The 18,154-nt window shown below is 46.2% G+C and overlaps 1 protein-coding gene across 1 annotated transcript in view; it reads right to left on the minus strand.

Moving 5' to 3' along the window:
* Positions 1-18,154, minus strand: part of NPHS1 (NPHS1 adhesion molecule, nephrin) — a 62,034-nt gene that overhangs the window by 20,679 nt on the left and 23,201 nt on the right. Inside the window, exons 9-19 of the mRNA XM_087727413.1 lie at positions 17,930-18,101; positions 17,262-17,419; positions 16,038-16,179; positions 15,811-15,935; positions 13,977-14,063; positions 12,542-12,713; positions 9,905-10,034; positions 8,553-8,725; positions 5,787-5,927; positions 1,788-1,928; positions 380-495 (exon numbers count right to left, since the gene is read on the minus strand). Coding sequence (XP_087583539.1) covers positions 380-495; positions 1,788-1,928; positions 5,787-5,927; positions 8,553-8,725; positions 9,905-10,034; positions 12,542-12,713; positions 13,977-14,063; positions 15,811-15,935; positions 16,038-16,179; positions 17,262-17,419; positions 17,930-18,101 — 1,557 coding nt within the window. The remainder of the gene's footprint in view (positions 1-379; positions 496-1,787; positions 1,929-5,786; positions 5,928-8,552; positions 8,726-9,904; positions 10,035-12,541; positions 12,714-13,976; positions 14,064-15,810; positions 15,936-16,037; positions 16,180-17,261; positions 17,420-17,929; positions 18,102-18,154) is intronic.

Genomic DNA, 18,154 nt, shown 5'->3' on the forward strand with positions numbered 1-18,154 from the left:
CCTGCAAAACAGCCTCATAATCTTGGAGTAATGCAAGATTCCTGCCAGCCCGTTAAACGCAAAGCTCATTCTTAGTCTTTTATGTCTGGCTCACCCTAGTCCGTGCAATATGTCTGATTGTTAGGAGCTACATTACCAAAGCATTTAAAGGAAGTATTTTTTTTAAAGTTGTCAGTGGCCATTAAAGAACCATTATTAGCCATCAAGTTGTAAAGGAGGCTGGAAAAAAAAAGGTCATCTCGCTTGGCATGGCCACATTCGCATCCGTTTTAATTGGAGTAAGAAACGTTCTCCTGCTGGCTCACCGCTATAGAGTTGGCATACAGAATCTGTGCCAATCCTTCCCCTGCTTTCTCCTGGCTTAGCCCTATAACTTTACCAGCCACCTCCACTGGAAAGTTGGTAGAGGGTTGGCATCAGCCTGGCACACAATTTCGGCGGTGTCCCCCAGGTCCACGTAGGTTGGATCTGCAATGCTGCGGATGGAGGGTGAATCTGTTTGTAAAGAGAGAGAGAGAGAGGAAAGAAGCATAACTCGGTTCACACAGTTGTCCGTTCAAGCTGCGTTAATGATTTGACAGCTGCATTTCTACAACATGCTAAGCTCTCCCATTAATTTTAGCTTTAGCTGGAGGTGCCTGTGTGAGTATAATGCTTAATGTATTATGCAGATTAAGTAAACACATTCGGTTGTGTTAACTAGGCAAAGTCACACAGATCAGACCCGCGCCTGAGAAATCTGAAGGGAGAAAGATGGTGACTAGGCACTGGCCTCAACATGTGATGTTGCTAAATCATAGCATCTTAGGGCTGGAAGGAACCTGGAGGGCTTCTAGTCCAACCTCTTGCCCAATGTAAGGATCCTCATAATGCAAGCCAGTTGATTAAATAAACCAGGGGTGTCAAACTGAAGGCCTGCGGGCTGTATCCGGCCCGCGGGATGCTTAGACCTGGCCCATGGAGCTGGCCTGGAAACAGCAAAGGACCATCCCGCTGTGCCTCTGACAGTGTAAATGGAGCATGTAGGCCCCCTGAGCTCCGTTTTCTCTGGCAGAGGACGATCAAAGCAAATTAAAAGCAAAACAAAAGGAGAAATGTTTCCCCTTTTGCATTTGAGCATGCAAGAAGGGACAGGAAAGGAGGAAGGAAAAGAGGAAAGACAAAGAAAAAGATGGGAAGAGAGCAAGGAAGGAAAAATGAAAGAGGGGAAGAAAGGCGAATGAAGAGGGAAGGAAAGAAGGAAGGAAGGAAGGAAGGAAGGAAGGAAGGAAGGAAGGAAGGAAGGAAGGAAGGAAGGAAGGAAGGAAGGAAGGAAGGAAGGAAGGAAGGAAGATTATAATGAGAGTGATTGAGGGTCTCACGGAAGTCCTGCTTTAGCAGTTGGTCACCACAGGTGCCCCCAACATGAGTCCCATGTCACACCCACCATGACAATGCCCATCTCCCATTCCTCCAAGGTCAAACACAACCCTGATGCAGCCCTCAATGAAATTGAGTTTGACACTCCTGACATAAAGCATCTTAGAAGAACTGTAAAAAGTAAAATTGAGTGGGACATGGGGAAAAAACTCCATCCTTCTTCAATCTGAGTCCTTCAAGAAATGTTGGGGCAAAATTCCCATAATGCCTGGCTACTAGCCATTATGGCTGGACCTGATATAAGTTGGCCCAACACATCTGGATGGAACCAGCTTCAGAAAGGATGGGTTCAATCAAATCTTTCTTTCTTGATTCTATATAAATGTAGGAAGACAGAGAATATATATTCCTCTGAACCTGTTACTTACAATGCACGTTAAGAGTGATGGTAGTTTCATTTTGTCCTTCTTCGTTCTCGCAGTGGATCCTGTATTTGCCAGCATCGGCTCGAGTCACATTCCAGATCTCCAGAGATCCACCATCCCGCAAGTGATAGCGGGGGGAACCCTCTACAACAGAGACAATCCATCACAAGTCAAGCTCCACAAAGAAACAAGCACTTGGAGCACCAGGGCAAGGAGGGGGGAATTTCATGGGTCAATCCAACCGTGGTCAATGATTCAATGTTCAAATGTTCTTCTGCATCAGCTTTGCTACCATCCTAATTCTTAATTCCATCCCGCAATTAAGGAGAAACTTCCTGAGAGTGAGAACAAATATCCAGTGGAACAGATTGCCTTCAGAAATCATGAGTGCTTCATCACTGGAGTTTTTTAAGAAAAGCTGGATTAGAAGACCTCCAAGGTCCCTTCCAGTTGTATTCTGATTCTGATCTCTCACACCAATGGGTTCAGGATCCTGCATAGCTCACACACTGGTAGTCTCCATTTTTTTATTTCATTAATGTGAAGACCTTTGACACCGAAAGGGACATATTTTTTTTTTAGACATTTTATTAAGATTTATAGGCCGCCCTTCTCCCTGAGGGGACTCAGGGCGGCTTACAATCACAGGGAAAGGGGTGCAATACCAAAAGACAAACAGTGAGTGAACAAAATAAAATAGTAAAACACAACTTGCATTCAACAGTCAACACTCGGGCGGGTAAATTAAGAACCTATCCCCAGGCCTGCTGGGAGAGCCAGATCTTAAGGGCCGTGCGGAAGGTCTGGATGGTGGTGAGGGTACGAATCTCGACGGGGAGATCGTTCCACAGGGTCGGAGCTGCAACAGAAAAGGCTCTCCTCCGTGTAGTCGCCAGTCGACATTGACTGGCAGATGGGATCCGGAGGAGGCCCAGTCTGTGCGAGCTAATCGGTCGAAGGGAGGTAATCGGCAGAATGCGGTCTCTCAACAGAAAGAAAATCCAAGAGTAAGAAACCTGCCATTTAATAAGTGTTTTTTTCTCACCAGACAGGTCTACCAGGGCAACCTGATCTACTCAAATATGGGACGGAGCATACTGCTTCTGCTTTCACCTTTCAGCCCCAATCCAGGAGCCTTCATAGGCAGTCACTTTCGCAACAAAAATAGTTTGTTGCGGAAGTGACTGCCTGCATAATCTCCTTGTATAGCCGACAAAGCAAGGAGAGCCCATGTCTTAGAGGTTGATACATCTACCTAATATGCAAGTAGCCTAGGTTCGAATCCCAGAAGGGTATCGCTAGCTGATGAGAGCTAAATAGCTTGAAATAGATCTACACTAGTCTCCCTTTCTTTGTTAGTAAATACAAATTCAACACTTCCAGTTTAATGCATTTACAATGCTTTATGGCAAAGATGCACTAGATTGACATCAGGTCTCCAAATGTTGTCCACAGGAAAGAGCAAATATTAAATACAGTATGCTTGCATAAAATTAGTGTAATAGAATTTGGATTTTTCCCTATCCTATCTGGTTGTTTACCCCCAGTAGTGGAGGTTCGCACGTGTGCGCAGTTTTGAGAAAACTTACCTTCCACATTACTGCTGGGGAGGAAAACAGCTAAGGTGCAGAAATCCACTCTGCGTTGTGACTCAGCTAAGAAGATATGGGTCAGTAAAGCTCAGGGGTGGGTGGGCAAGCCCAGCTGATCGTCAGAGCGAAATGGTTCGCTCGAACCAGTCCGAACCGGTAGAATCCCACTCCTGTTTACCCCCAGTCCAGCCTGGTTTTTTTGAGTTCCCAAAGGCTCAGTCCTATTCTATTATCTTGGCTCCTCCTGGATATTCTACCTCCATATCTTGATTTATCTCTGCGGATCCCTTTCCTTCTTCCAGTCCACCACTTATCGTGACTGTCTCAAGACCCACTGGCTCTTTTTTAATGGCTCCACTCTTAACACCCGATTCTTTTTCTTTTCCTTCCAATCCTTTCAAAATGCTTGACACAAACCTTCTATCTTCCTTCCTGGATGGAATTGAATCAAGAAGACTGACATAAAGAGAACTAAAAGCTTATGCTTCTCATTTGTTCCTGTCCCCATTGTCTCCTTCTCCCTCCGTGGTCTCCCAGTCAGTCTAAGTCGACAGGGCGTTAAACGCAGCTTAGCCATTAGTATGTGCATTTTTAAAAAGCAAAGAGCAGGCATATTTTTGAAGCTTCTTCTCCCACAACATTGTACTGCTAACTCAGGCATAGAAAACCTTTGCCAGACCTATTCTCGAATACAGATCATCTGCCTGTAATCCACACTGTATATCGTTAATACGATCGAGGAGGTCCAGAGGTATTTCACAAGAAGAGTCCTCCACTCCTCTACTCACAATAGAATCACTTACGCCACCAGGCTCAAAATTTTGGACTTGGACAATCTGGAACTGCGCCACTTCCGGTCGGCCCTAAGCATAGTACACAAAATTGTCTGCTACAACATCCTACCTGTCAACGACTACTTCAGCTTCAACCTCAATAATACATGGGCAAACAATTGATACAAACTCAAGGTGGCACTTGCAGAAAATACAACTTGGGCAACAGAGTGGTCAACACCTGGAATACTCTACCTGACTCCATTGTTACATTCTTGAACAGCTTCAATCTCAAACTGTCTACCATGGAGCTCACCCCATGTCAGCGTTCCAAATACCATGTAGAATCAAATCAGAACCGAAGGCAAAACTATGCTTAAAGTTCCAATTTAATAAAGCAGGCATGTTGAACACATAGCTGTGGGATCCCAACTCTGGAAGTTACATCAGAATCCCACCCAGTTAAAAGTTCATGATCTTGTCCCCACACCCACAATCCATCACATGGTCCAATCTCCTTCTTCCACGCTGGCGTCCATGCCCAGCTTCTTCCGGTCAGGTGTGAAAGTGCGGAGACAAAGGATGACCTTGGCTTCCAGCAAAGAATGAAAAACAATACATTCCAAAATCCAACTCCTTCTAATCCCACCTCCCATTGACTATACTTAAAGAAACAGCATAATGAAATAAGAGAAAGTGTGACAGGGAAAAATTCTAAAAGGAATATAAATGCAGGCATGACATCCCATTCATAAGAGGTCCATAAATGGGAGCGTGCAAAAGCACACCAGTGTGCCTACCGTCCCTGTCCTACTGTCTCCATTTATTTGAATTCATTTCCTTTCTTCATGTCCATGTTCATACTTATACCAGCTACCTTGTACATGTGTAACAAACTAATAAATAAATAATAAATAATATAGTGTTGAAAGAAATGTCCTTCTGGGTTCAGCTCCAAGTGGGGAAGAAGACACTGGAGACATGGAGGCTGCTTGGAAAGATGGTTTATTGGTGGACAGGGCCACATGGCTTGAGCCCTGAACAGAAAAGGTGATCACATGCTTCAATGTTGGTGGAGAAGAAGAGAAGGATTGAGGGAGGGGCTTGCTAGGCTTTTTATACCCTGTTTAGTCCCACCTCTCTGTTTCCTGTTCCTGTGTAAGAAATGTATTCTGATTGGTTGTCAGACTCCCATGGTGCCATGCAGGGAGCTACTCTCTAGGCTGTTTTGAATCCAGGTATGAGTTCTCAGATGCCATGTGGAGACCTGAGTAAAAGGCCAATATTATCATGTCTTTCTTTAGCTGCTGCTAAAGTCTTTATTATGTAAAGTGGGCTAGCCTGGCTAGTCTTAATGGGCCTATTGACAAAGTGGGGGTAAGCAGGAAGCTACAGGCAACTATTCTGTCTTTTAAAACATGTTTCCTTCTTTTCACATCCAGAGAAACATTCTGCCTTTTCAATATTTCCTAGGATATTTCATTTTTTTCTGGGAGAGGGCTAGATGATAACTTCCCACAATAGGATGTGGGCCAGCGGGTTATTTTATAGAATGCAGCAGGTAGAAGATATCCACTGATTCTTATCTTACCCAAGTTCTCGTTCCTTTGGATTTCATCCTAAGGTGTGAGACCTACCTGTTAAGATCATCTCTCCAAGGAAACTCCAGCGATAAGTAATCTCAGGAGGGCTGGCAGAAACCAAAAGGGGCAACTGGGCAGACCCATGCTCCACAGCTTGCACTAGGTGGGTCTGCTCAGGTGAGAACTCTGGAGGAACTGTGTTGAAAGAAATGAAGGCACATGAGGACCCAGACTGTGGGGGCAATATGCTGACTCTGTAAACCGCTTAGAGAGGGCTGAAAGCCCTATGAAGCGGTATATAAGTCTAACTGCTATTGCTATTTGGAAGCCAGGCCCACAGACACTTAAACAGCCTCAGGATTGCTAATAGAGACATTCCCCTTTCTGGCTCATTGATTTACAGGTGGTCCTCGAATTATGACCAATAAAGATCAGAAAATTTGTTGTTAGTAGTGTTTAGGTAGGAAGCGAGACATCACGACTGAAACTTGTGACTTCCTGCCAGGTTCCCCCTTGACTTCCTTGCCTTCAGAGTCTGGCAGGGAAGGTCACAAATGGTGACCAGAAGACCGCAGGATGCTGCAACTGGTCACAATTGCGAGCTGGTTGCCAAGCGGGATCATGGTCGCGTGACTACAGGGATGGAGCAGCAGTCATAAGTGCAAGGACCAGGCATAAGTCACTTTATTCCAGTGCTGTCATAGCTTCGAATTGTTGCTTACTGAACGGTCATAAATTGAGTGTCAACCCTGAAGCCATTTTTGACAGCTCCAGTGGAGCTGAGGGATAGGGAGGGGGATTTGAGATCGTTGGGATTCTGTAGCCAAAATATGATAATTTCTCTTGGGAACCAAGGACATTCTCACACCTCGTTGGAGGAAGGAGGAGTGATGTCACCAGGCAACCAGACAGAGCCCTGATTGGATCATGTGAGTTATTGTTTTGAGAAAGTGGGGAAACTTTTACTTTTAATTAGGTGAAAACCACGGGAACCTTTAGAGCCCGTTTTCCCAAGATCTGTGCCAATATGATATTTCCAATAAAGCTATTCTTTGAGGAATCTACCTGCCTCGGAGATTTCTATCCATGTATTATCCTAGTAATCAAACATCATTTTTAAGGCAGCGGAATGCCAGTGTTCACTGCAAAGTCTGCAGGTCTATTCAGGGATTGGTGTTATAGAATCTTAAATATACGTAACAAATGCCAGTTAACATTCCAATTGGCTCATAAAATGATCCAGAGGAACACATTACAATTTTATTATTGAAGCACAAACTATATTAATCTGCCTGAACAGGACACTTTTAAGATCAGTTGTAGGGAAGGATTGATAATATTTATTTATTAAACAATTTTGCATAGCGTCCAGGAGAATGGTAGCTTTGGGGTTGGGATGCTGGATAGCGGGGGTTAGCAAGCCCGGGTTCAAGGCCCGAGTGCTGCCCTGGGGAAGGGTTGAGCTCCCATCCTTCGCTCCAGCTCCTGCCAGAGACATGAAAGGAACCTCCAATTGGGCATCTCCTGGGCAACAGTGTTGTCACCAGCTAATCCTTTCAACCCAGAAGCACCTTGTGGCAGAGAAGAGCAACCACGATGATTAGGGGACTGGAGACTAAAACATAGGAAGAGCGGTTACAGGAACTGGGCATGGCTAGTCCAATGAAGAGAAGGATCAGGAGAGACATGATAGCAGTCTTCCAATATTTGAGGAGCTGCCCCAGAGAGGAGGGGGTCAAGCAGTGGTGAAATTCAATTTTTATTACTACCGGTTCTGTGGGTGTGGCTTGGTGGGCATGGCAGGGGAAGGATATTGCAAAAGCTCCATTCCCACCCCACTCTGGGGACAACCAAAGGTGGTATTTGCTGGTTCTCCAAACTACTCAAAATTTCCGCTACCAGTTCTACCAGTATCAGAACCTACCAGTATCAGAACCTGCTAAATTTCACCCCTGGGGTCAAGCTATTTTCCAAAGTACCTGAAGGCTAGACAAAGAATAATAGATAAAAACTCATCAAGGGGAGATTCAACCTAGAAATAAGGAGAAATTTTCTGACAGTGAGAACAAACAAGGGAGGAGGAGGGGGGGATGGAGCTGGCAGACAGACAGAAACAGAGCTTGGGCCATCCGTCAGCCCTCAGATGGAGAGTCAACATCCCCCAGGTCTAGAGGTGGCTGATGAGGAAGAGGAGGAACAGCTGGGCCCAGTGCCTGATGCACAGCTGCACAAGAAGGCAGAGGAGAGGAGAGCAGGTGGAAATCTATGGGCCGATCCTGGGGAAGGAAGAGCCACTGCTGCTAATGAGGCCCCACTCTAGCTCTGGGGATAAAAGACAGGAGGCAGAGATGAACAGGTGTGGCAGACAACTATTCATCTGCTTGCTGGACAGACTTGCTAGCCTGCGTTGAGAGAGAAACATTTTTTGCCTGGGCTGTTGGCATTCCTAATAAAGGAATCTTTTGAGTTCACATCAGAGGGATTGTCGTGTTTGGGGAGCTGGGTCAGAACACCCAAGTTGATGGTACACGCAGCAGGCTTCCTCTGCCTGACCTAATGGGATGGGTAAGTAGGGAGAGGTGCCCTCAGGCAGCCCGCTCCCATGCCACGAAGGGCTTTAAAGATTTACAGCAACAGTTTGGATTGTACCCAGAGGCAAGCTGGCGACAGATGCAGTGGAGCAGAGGTGTAACATGTGCTGTTCTGGGAGCACACACAACCGCCTGCATTCTGGGCCAGCTGAACAAAGCCGTTGAACAAAAAGCTTCATTTTCAGAGCTCAACAAACGAACAGCAGTGAAGGGACGTTTCCATACTTACATAGCACCGTAAGCTGGTAGAAGGTGTTCACACCTTCGGAGAGAACAGAGCTGTAGGCATAGCATTCCACCCTCTTCCCGTGATCTGCAGATGACACCACCAGAGTCACCCTTTCGGAAGCGGAGAATCCTCCGTATTCTGCTTTCCTCTGCCCTAAATTGGTGGCGACCAGCCTGAAGGCGAGAACGCATGAAGATTATCACGGCACAACTTAATGTTTCTGACAAGAGTCCAGAGATGAACCTCTACATTCAGAGACAATCTACTGACATAGCTCAGCTGCCGGGGATGAGCAAGAGACAAGACCTGATGCCTTCATAGCCCCACTCGCACGTTTTCTGACAGGCCTACATCATGCTGCTGTCAGAAACAGAAAGCGCGACCGAGTGAAGTTTGGGGACTGATTCAGCTGTCCAGTTCTTCTGTTGATGTTACAGCCGAAGCCTGGGGAAGTCGGAAGCCTGATGGGTCAGGACAGAGGAACAATGGTGGAAATACGAAGTGACAGCTGAGGAAGGTTTTCTGTACAGCGAAGACAATCTCCTTCTCCTTCTCCTTTGCGGGTTTTGTGTGACATTGTGGGAAGACACATGACCCAAACGGGGTCTCCAGTACGCAGCCACGACGCATGCTGAAGAAAGCATCTGGCATATCTAAGGGGGTCCTCAAAACTTAATCTGGAGGGAATGTAGAAAGCTTTCCCTCTAACACCAACCTTCCTCTTAATACGAGAGGACAGATTCTTGATTTGATGCAACCAAGGGTGTCCGCAGGGTGTGGTCAAGAAAGTCAAGAGGAAATTGTGATGGTGCAATTGAAGCTCCAGCTGCAACACGCATAGCAAAACAGGCACAGCTTCCATCGCACCGATACATCTGCCCTCCTGAACTTTCTTTTTACTCTACCCTGCAAACAACCCCGGATGCAAAATTAATCTTGAGACTCCACAGGCGATCCAGTAATTACAGAAAAGAGCCCCAAACCCAGTGACTTGATGCTACTGGAAGAACCCAAAAGGAATGACCTTCATATGCTACGCCTGAGTGATTTAAGAGCCCTGGTGGCACAGTAGTTAGAAAGCAATATTGTAGGCTGACTCTGCCGACTGCCAGGAGTTCGATCCTGACCGGTCCAAGGTTGACTCAGTCTTCCATCCTTCTGTAATCACTAAAACGAGGATCCAGATTGTCGGGGGCCAATAGGCTGACTCTATAGACCGCTTAGAGAGGGCTGTAAAGCACTGTGAGGCTGTGTATATGTCTAAGGGCTATTGAAGCTTGTCAGAAAGAGGCAAAATCTACTAAGACAGCCAGAGAAGCTTGAAGAAGGGGGTCATCGGAAGAATTGCTCACCTTTTCCCATCTTGGAGCCAAGTGAGACGAGCAGGAGGGTTGCTGCTGCCTGATTTGCAGGTCAGGGTCACCGATTGGCCACGTCTCACCTTTTCGTCTGTCGCCGTAATGATTGCATGCAGAGGTGGAACTAGGGAGAGAAAGAACACTTCAGATTTGCACGATCACTCCCCATCCATCATCTTTCACATTTGGCTCCTATATTTCCCACTTACAGTGCACTTCACAACTCTTGGGAACATAACGTTCAGGGGAGCAGAAAATGCAGTGCAGCTTGTTTCAATCGATTGATGTTTTGTATGTGAAAACCCTGCGTGGAGGAGTCCCGGGTGCGCTCTGAACTTGGTTGTTTTCTTGCAGACATTTTCATTACCCAAATTAGGTGGCTCAGGGGCTAAGACGCTGAGCTTGTCAATCAGAAGGATGGCAGTTCAGCGGTACGAATCCCTAGCACCATGTAACGGAGTGAGCTCCCTTTACTTGTCCCAGCTTCTGCCAACCTAGCAGTTCGAAAGCATATCAAAATGCAAGTAGAAAAATAGGAGCCACCTTTGATGGGAAGGTAATAGCGTTATGTGCACCTTTGGCTTTGAGTCATGCCAGCCACAGGGCACAGAGACATCTTCGGACAGCGCTGGCTCTTCAGCTTTGAAATGCCCGCTAGAGTCAGGAACAACTAGCACATGTGTGCGAGGGGAGCCTTTACCTATCAGTGCTAGTGTAACTCATTCCAGCCTGGAACTACAAATATTCTCATTTATTAGATAGCACAGAGAAAGACAAATTCCCTCATGTAGTTTTCTCCATAACATACTAGTTTTCAATGCACTTCAATGCCTACTTCTTCTGGACTCACTATGGATCTGCATCCCTGATGTGTCTTCTTGAAACATTGTACTACGAGTTACCCAACCCCAATTTCGTCTAGTGCAGGGTAGTTCAATTTTGGTCAATTTTAAAAGATGCATGGACTTCAACTCCCAGAATTCCCCAGCCACCAAGCCCCACATACATTCACACTGTTACCTCATTGGGTAATGTCTGCAGCAAACAGCCAATCTCGGAGAGCACTAAGAATTCCGTACCAATCTGTGAATCCGTCTTTTTCTTTCTCTCTCTCTCATGTTTTTTTCTTTAACATGTTTACTTAGTGAACAGTATATTGTCTTGTGGTTAATTTACTTTATACATAATACTTATAACAATAATAATACTATTTAAGTAGACATGTAGTACTCTTCCAACTTCTAACGATTATGTGTACTTAGTAATTTTAGTACTTTATATCCATGTAACAATATGCATAATAATATTTCCCCAATTTCTAATTTTTACCTCTGTTTTCTCGTTTTTAATTAAATAAATCCACATTAAAAGGTATTCTATATCTATCCATCATCTCTTGCCCTTTTTCATATTTCAACTCTTAATGACTTTCTGAGTAATCTTACAACTTCTAACATTTACGTATACATACTAATTATAGTAAGTTATATTGTGTGACTGAATGCAGAATATTTTCCCAGTTTCTAATGTCTACCTCTTTTTTTCTAATCTTTAATAAGACAATTCCCATATTAAAAGGTATTCTATATCTATCCATCTTTCTCTATCTCTCCATCCCTCCACTCACCCTCTGTTCTGTCCCATGATTCTAATGAATATGCAGGCACAGGCTTGGCTGTCTGCCACAACTAATGACGGAAATAAAGGTCCCCCTTGGCTAGGAGCCTAGAACGCTATCTTCAAGAAACCAAGATTAGACTTACGGAAAACGGCTAGTAAAGTGGACTGTTGTTTCCTGCAAAGATTCCCCTCCCGTCGCTCCACCTATAAGCTCTTTGGGAGGGGCCGCAACCGTAGCCACCTGTCCCTATTTCCTTCTATGACGTCTTCTCCACAGCTGATCCCTTCTGTTCTCAGCTCTACGCACACGCAAATCAGGGACAACCTCCCTCTGTTCCTCCTCACTGCTCCCTGACTCAGATGCCACCTGGTGGCCAACAGGCCTCTCTAGTCCCTGCTCTGACTCCAAACACCCTTCAGAGTCTTCTTCATCCTCCAGAGCAGTCCCATAATGGTCATCGCTGTCAGAGTCCACCAACAGCTCAGCCGGCCGCTGCTGGGCCACAACATCCTCTTAGAACTCCCATTCTGGGTGTGTGTACATGTGTGTTTCATTTCATTTCATTTCATTTTATTAGGGTTTATAGGCCGCCCTTTTCCCTGAGGGGACTCAGGGCGGCTTACAATCACCAGGGAGGGGGTGCAAATCAAAATAAACAGTATACAAACAAATAAAGTAATAAAAACACAACTTGCATACAACATTCAACACTCGGGTGGGGCAAATTAGAGACTTATCCCCAGGCCTGTTGGGAGAGCCAGGTCTTGAGGGCTGTGCGGAAGGCCTGGACGGTGGTGAGGGTGCGTATCTCGACGGGGAGATCGTTCCACAGGGTCGGAGCTGCAACAGAAAAGGCTCTCCTCCGTGTAGTCGCCAGTCGACATTGACTGGCGGATGGGATTCGGAGGAGGCCCAGTCTGTGCGATCTTATCGGTCGGAGGGAGGTAATCGGCAGAAGGCGGTCTCTCAAGTTTGTGCGCAGGCACACCGTGTGCTGAATTTTAACTTACACTGGACCAGCAAACTAGTAGATGCGGTGATTGGGGGAGTGCTGGGAGGACCAGTGGCATTGCAACGGTAGGTTGCCATATTGTCACTGGGAGTCGTGATCAAGACCAACTCCTTGGAAACGATATTCCCAGATGAGGCTGAAGATGCTCCTTCCCTTACTAACTTGATGTCCTGTGGAAGCAATGCATATTACAATAAGCATAATGGAAAGGTAGCAGTTAAGACACTGTTAAGATGACTCTCAGCAGGCTCAGATCAAATAAATCAACTCTGAAAAAGAGGCGGCTGTTACATATAAGTTGGATTGACAAAATCAGAAATGAGGAGGTGATAAGCCGCCTGGGAGATCATCAAAACCATAAAAATAGTGAAAGTTGGAATATATTGGACATGTGACATGACATCTAGAAAAATACGACGCACTCCACTTAATCCCCCAGAGAAAGATTGAAGGCAAACAAGATCCAGGCCGAAGAAGAACATTATGGCTTCAAAATCTAAGGGACTGGTTTGGACGAAACTCAGCAGAACTTTTTCGTGTGACTGTTGATAAAAATAGGATCGCTAACCCGATCGCCAATGTCCAATGATGGATATGGAAGAAGAAGAAGGAGAAGAAGAAGAAGAAGAGGAAGAAGAAGAAGAAGAAGAGGAAGAAGAAGAAGAAGAAGAAGGAGGAGAAGGAGAAGGAGAAGGAGAAGGAGAAGGAGAAGGAGAAGGAGAAGGAGAAGGGGGAGGAGGAGGAGGGAGGAGGAGGAGGAGGAGGAGGAGGAGGAGGAGAGGGAGAGGAGGAGGAGGGAGAAGGAGAGGGAGAGGGAGAGGAGGAGGAGGAGGGAGAAGAAGGAGGAGGAGGAGAAGAAGGAGAAGGAGGAGGAGGAGAAGAAGGAGGAGAGGAGAAGGAGGAGGAGGAGGAGGAGGAGGAGGAGGAGGAGGAGGAGGAGGAGGAGGAGGAGAAGAAGAAGAAGAAGAAGAAGAAGAAGAAGAAGAAGAAGAAGAAGAAGAAGAAGAAGAAGAAGAGGAAGAAGAGACAACCCTACTGCCTAGACAAGGACGAGAGGGATATTCCTTGACACGCCAGTATCATGTCACAACATTTCCAGGAGCTGACAGTTTAAGAGCCCTGGTTCAGAGCAGGCTTCTCATTGAAGTCCTTGTGCATATTTTGGCCAGTGGAGACATGAGAATAGAACTGGAAGGCCATCAATAGTTTGAGAACACTGTGCTCAAATTCCAATTTTGCATGATTGAAGGTAACAAAGGGATCAAAGCAAATGTAGGGTGGGTGTCACAACAAACAATCAAAGAAGATTTCATGACAAGGAGGAGCATTGATTCCCGCCCCTGCCCCCAGTAACCAACCAGAACACTGGGGAGTGGGGGGTGGGGTGGCCTTCAAAGCCACATTTGGTTTCCAGCCCTGGATTTTTCACTCACTTGCTTCCCCGGACAAGGTTTCGAAACTCCACTCTCCTGAGGCTGCTGTAGCTGTACTCGAACTCCTCCAGCAAGCGTGCACGTCACCTGCAAATGATAAAAGTCAGCTTGTTTTAGAAAACTAAGTTTGTTTTGTCTATACCAGTGATGGCAAATCTTTTTCACCTTGGTGCCAAAAGCACATACCCAAGCGCTTGCATGCCCACCCCCATAATTGAATGCCCCCCTGTGCCGTGCTTCCTGCGTATTAGTGCATGAGCCCCACCTGCTGCCTTGCACACGTGCGCACTGCTTTCTTGGAGCCTGGGGAGGGCGAAAATGGCTGCTCCCGCTACGCAGAGGCCCTCCGGAGGCCGGAAATGGCCTATTTTCTGACTTCCTGTGGACCCGGTAAGTCCGTTTTTCACCCTCCCCAGGCTCCAGAGGCTTTCTAGGAGCCTGGGAAGGGCGGAAAATGGACCAATATGCAAACCGGAAGTTCAGGAATGGACTTCCTGGTTGCTCGTTGGGCCGTGTTTCGCCCTCCAGAGGCTTCAGGAGATGCGCAAACTGGATGTCCGTTCCCAAACTTCCAATTTCCGCCTTCCAGAAGCCTCCAGAGGGCCGTCACCACAGTCACATGATCAAACTTTAGGTACTTGGCAACCGGTATACATTTACCACCGTTGCAGCACTCCATGGTCATGTGATCCACATGTACGACCTTCCCAGGGGGCTTATGACCAGCAAAGGCAATGGAGGAAGCTGAATTCGCTTAATGACCATGGGTAAGAAAAAAATCATAAAATCAGATAGGAGCCACTTAACAAAGTTCCAGTTTCAATTCTGGTTGTAAGTGGAGGACTCTTCCTCTATTTTCTTCTGCTATATATTTTTTTTATTTTTTATTTAATCTAAGTCTGGCTCAAAGAAAAATGCCTGCAGGAGGAGCTGATAATAGGAAATGAGCTCCAGGCAAAGGGAAGTTTGCAACTTTCATTCATGGCCTTTTTTTTCTCCAAATCGGGCACACAGCTTTGCCTAAGACTGATTAGAGCTGACCTGAAATGTAAAAACTGGGTCAATGATTGTCATTCTAGGTCTGATCTGGAGTACTTTACAGGAGATGGATTACCAAATCAACTCTGGAATGGAAACAGCACACCAACATCACTTTAAGCCTCGGTTTGCTTCAAGCATGACTTGTTAAATGAACCAGAGAAGCTCATCGCTCATTGGTCTAAACCAGTGTTTTTCAAACTTGGAAACTTGGCAAGATGTGTGTGGAATTCCAACTCCAGAATGCTGGCTGGAGAATCCTGGGAGTTGAAGTCCACATATCTTAAAATTGCCAAGGCTGAAAAATGATGGTATAACCATGGTATCTCTCTCTATATATAGGGTTGTGTGTGTGTGTGTGTGTGTGTGTGTGTGTGTGTGTGTGTGTGTGTGTGTGTTTTCCACCATAACTCTGGAATGCCTGACACAATTTCAACCAAACTTGGTACACAGGTGACTTACTCTCTGGAGACAAATGCTAAAACACCTTGGGGTGTGTTTTCTGTTAAGATGCACCCTGTTGTGCCTTTAAATGGCTTCTAGTGTACAGCGCAGTGGAGTTGCCATGTTAAGGGGGGAAATCCAACATTAGAAATTACATTTGGTCCAGACATTTTCCCCCTGTAAATAAATACCCCGGCAACACTGGGTTATCAGCTAGTAGGTGCATAAAAATGCCAAATCCAGGCTTTAAACATCCGGCTGACTGTGCGACCAATGTTAATGGAGTCTTTTAGTCTTCACTAAAACTCCTTACAGAGGTCTCAAGAAGAGGATGTTCAAGTGCTTGGGGTACCTTGTACCAATCAAGACGAGGCAAAGGATTCCCACCGCTGGCAAAACAAATGAGCTTGATTTCAACACCGGCTCGAAAATATGTCTCTGGTGGTGGCACATTAAGCCAGATTTTCTGAGGCGGATCTAGGGTTTAAAAAATAGGAAGGAGGGGAAAAAAACAATTAGCAGGAAGAAAAGAAGCTTAACACACAACATAACCCTGCTGGTTCCCATACTCATCCTCACATTTTACTCTAAGAGTAACCGAAGCACTCTTGGTGTACATGATGGCTTCATTGAAGGCCTCACAGATCAGGGGAAGATCATTGTCCTCTCGATATGCTATATATGTCAGATTGGATATGGTGACCATTCCTCCATACTCTGCCTGCAAGAAGAAAGCATACTTTACTCAGTGACTACTATTTGCCAAGAAGGAGAAAAAAGATATCTATGTAGCCAGTCTGCTGTTCATTGTGGCCTGCCAGCAGCCAGTGGATCTGGAAGCAGATTCGGACAGTGAGGAGGTTGAGGAGGAACATGGCCCAGTCCTGGAGTCTGGGGAAGGCTCTGATGAGTGCTCTGCGTAGGAGGCAGAGATTGGGCCAGGGGCCGTCTGACAGTTATCCGCTGCCTTCGGAGTCAGACATCAGTGGGGCAGAAGAACAGCTGGAGCCTGTTCCCAGTGTGCGCATACACAGAGCTGCCAGGAGAAAGGAACAGTTAGGGAACAAGGGCCGACTGAGGAGTAAAGCCACAGGTAGACCGTGAATGGCCCCTCCCAAACGGAATAAAGAAGAATGAAAGGAGAAGGAAATTTTCAGGAGACTCCATTCATTCAACAGAGTGAAGATCTGTTTTCCTGACTTCTTGCCAAGTATGGTCTGCTACAGCGTGGCATTTGGAAGATATCATCCTGGCAGCTCTCCAAGCCTGATAAAGGTCTGTAGTTGTGAAATCTCTTGAAAGACCATTGGCTGGGACTTTGCTGGAGAGAAATTCACTTCAAACTAAATAAAAAGGGGGTTTATCAGGACGAGGAGTTGGCTTCGTGCTTTTGGGAAGCCTAGGTCAGAACATGGTTTAAGGGCATTTTTTGGGGTCCCAGACCAAGCCAACACCGTCCTTGAACAACCTCAGTGTCCAGGAATAATTGGTCTCCAGGTGAGTCAGATCAACCATTCCACCTGCCTCGTGGTCCTCCAGTTTTTTAGCAATAGCAATAGCAGTTAGACTTATATACCGCTTCATAGGGCTTTCAGCCCTCTCTAAGCGGTTTACAGAGTCAGCATATTGCCCCCAACAACAATCCGGGTCCTCATTTCACCCACCTCAGAAGGATGGAAGGCTGAGTCAACCATGAGCCGGTGAGATTTGAACAGCTGAACTGCAGAACTGCAGTCAGCTGAAGTAGCCTGCAGTGCTGCATTTAACCACTGCGCCACCTCAGCTCTCTTTGGTCTTGCCTACCTCTGAAATGGCAGTTTCGGTAGCATTGAGCTCTCTCCATCCCAGCCACCAGCGTAGCATCACCGGTGGATTGCTTGTAGAAGTGGAGCAGGTCAGGAAGATCTCTTGGTTTTCTTCAGTGCTGCTGGAGCCTGTGATTTTCACCTGCTCAGGGGGAACTGCCGTTCAGAAATATGGGAGGGAGGGGGGGAAAGAAAGAAAGTGATCCGTTGTTATGGAAGAGACACCCCAATTCCCCCCCCCCCAGATCACAGGGCGGGCATTTTCACAGTGCACAGTATATCTTTCTCTCCTACGAAAAGAAGAAAGCCGTTGCTTTTAACACGGGGCACATCGTTAGAGTGTATCTATCTCCTTGTTTGAAAAATCACTGTTGTCAGATTGTCTAATGCATCTGGGAACCACCTTTTCTATACAGAAACAGAAGGAGAAATGGAGACAGCAGCTACAGAAATTAACTGGAGAAGAAGAAGCCTTAGATACAAGCAGTGGTGCTATTCAGCAGGTTAGATATCTGGTTCGGGCGAACCAGTAGCGGCGGTGGTGAGAAGTCCTGCACATGCGCGCCCTCACATTCGCGAACAGGTAGCGAAGGTAAGTTGATTTCACCCCTGGAAACAGACATAGAAAGAAGGACATCATTGCTAAAGAAACTGGCTGGGACTCACACGTCACTTTCAGAACAATGTTGGACTGCAAGGGCAGAGATAAAACTTGGTTCAGGGCCTGACAGCTCACTACGGCCATGTTGTCTTCTGGTGTGATTTTCAGGCTCAAGGAACTTCGGGACAATTGGTTGGTGTCATCTGTCTCCCAATTCCTGGAGATGACTTCATCGTTCTGAAAGGCAGAAGACTATCACTTGAGATGATGCCCAACGATGAGTCTGAAAC

This window comes from Thamnophis sirtalis, unplaced genomic scaffold (genome assembly GCF_051295495.1).
Source record: "Thamnophis sirtalis isolate CommonGarterSnake01/CBP01778 unplaced genomic scaffold, rThaSir2_p1.2 scaffold_13, whole genome shotgun sequence".
Classification (NCBI taxonomy): Eukaryota; Metazoa; Chordata; class Lepidosauria; order Squamata; family Natricidae; genus Thamnophis; species Thamnophis sirtalis.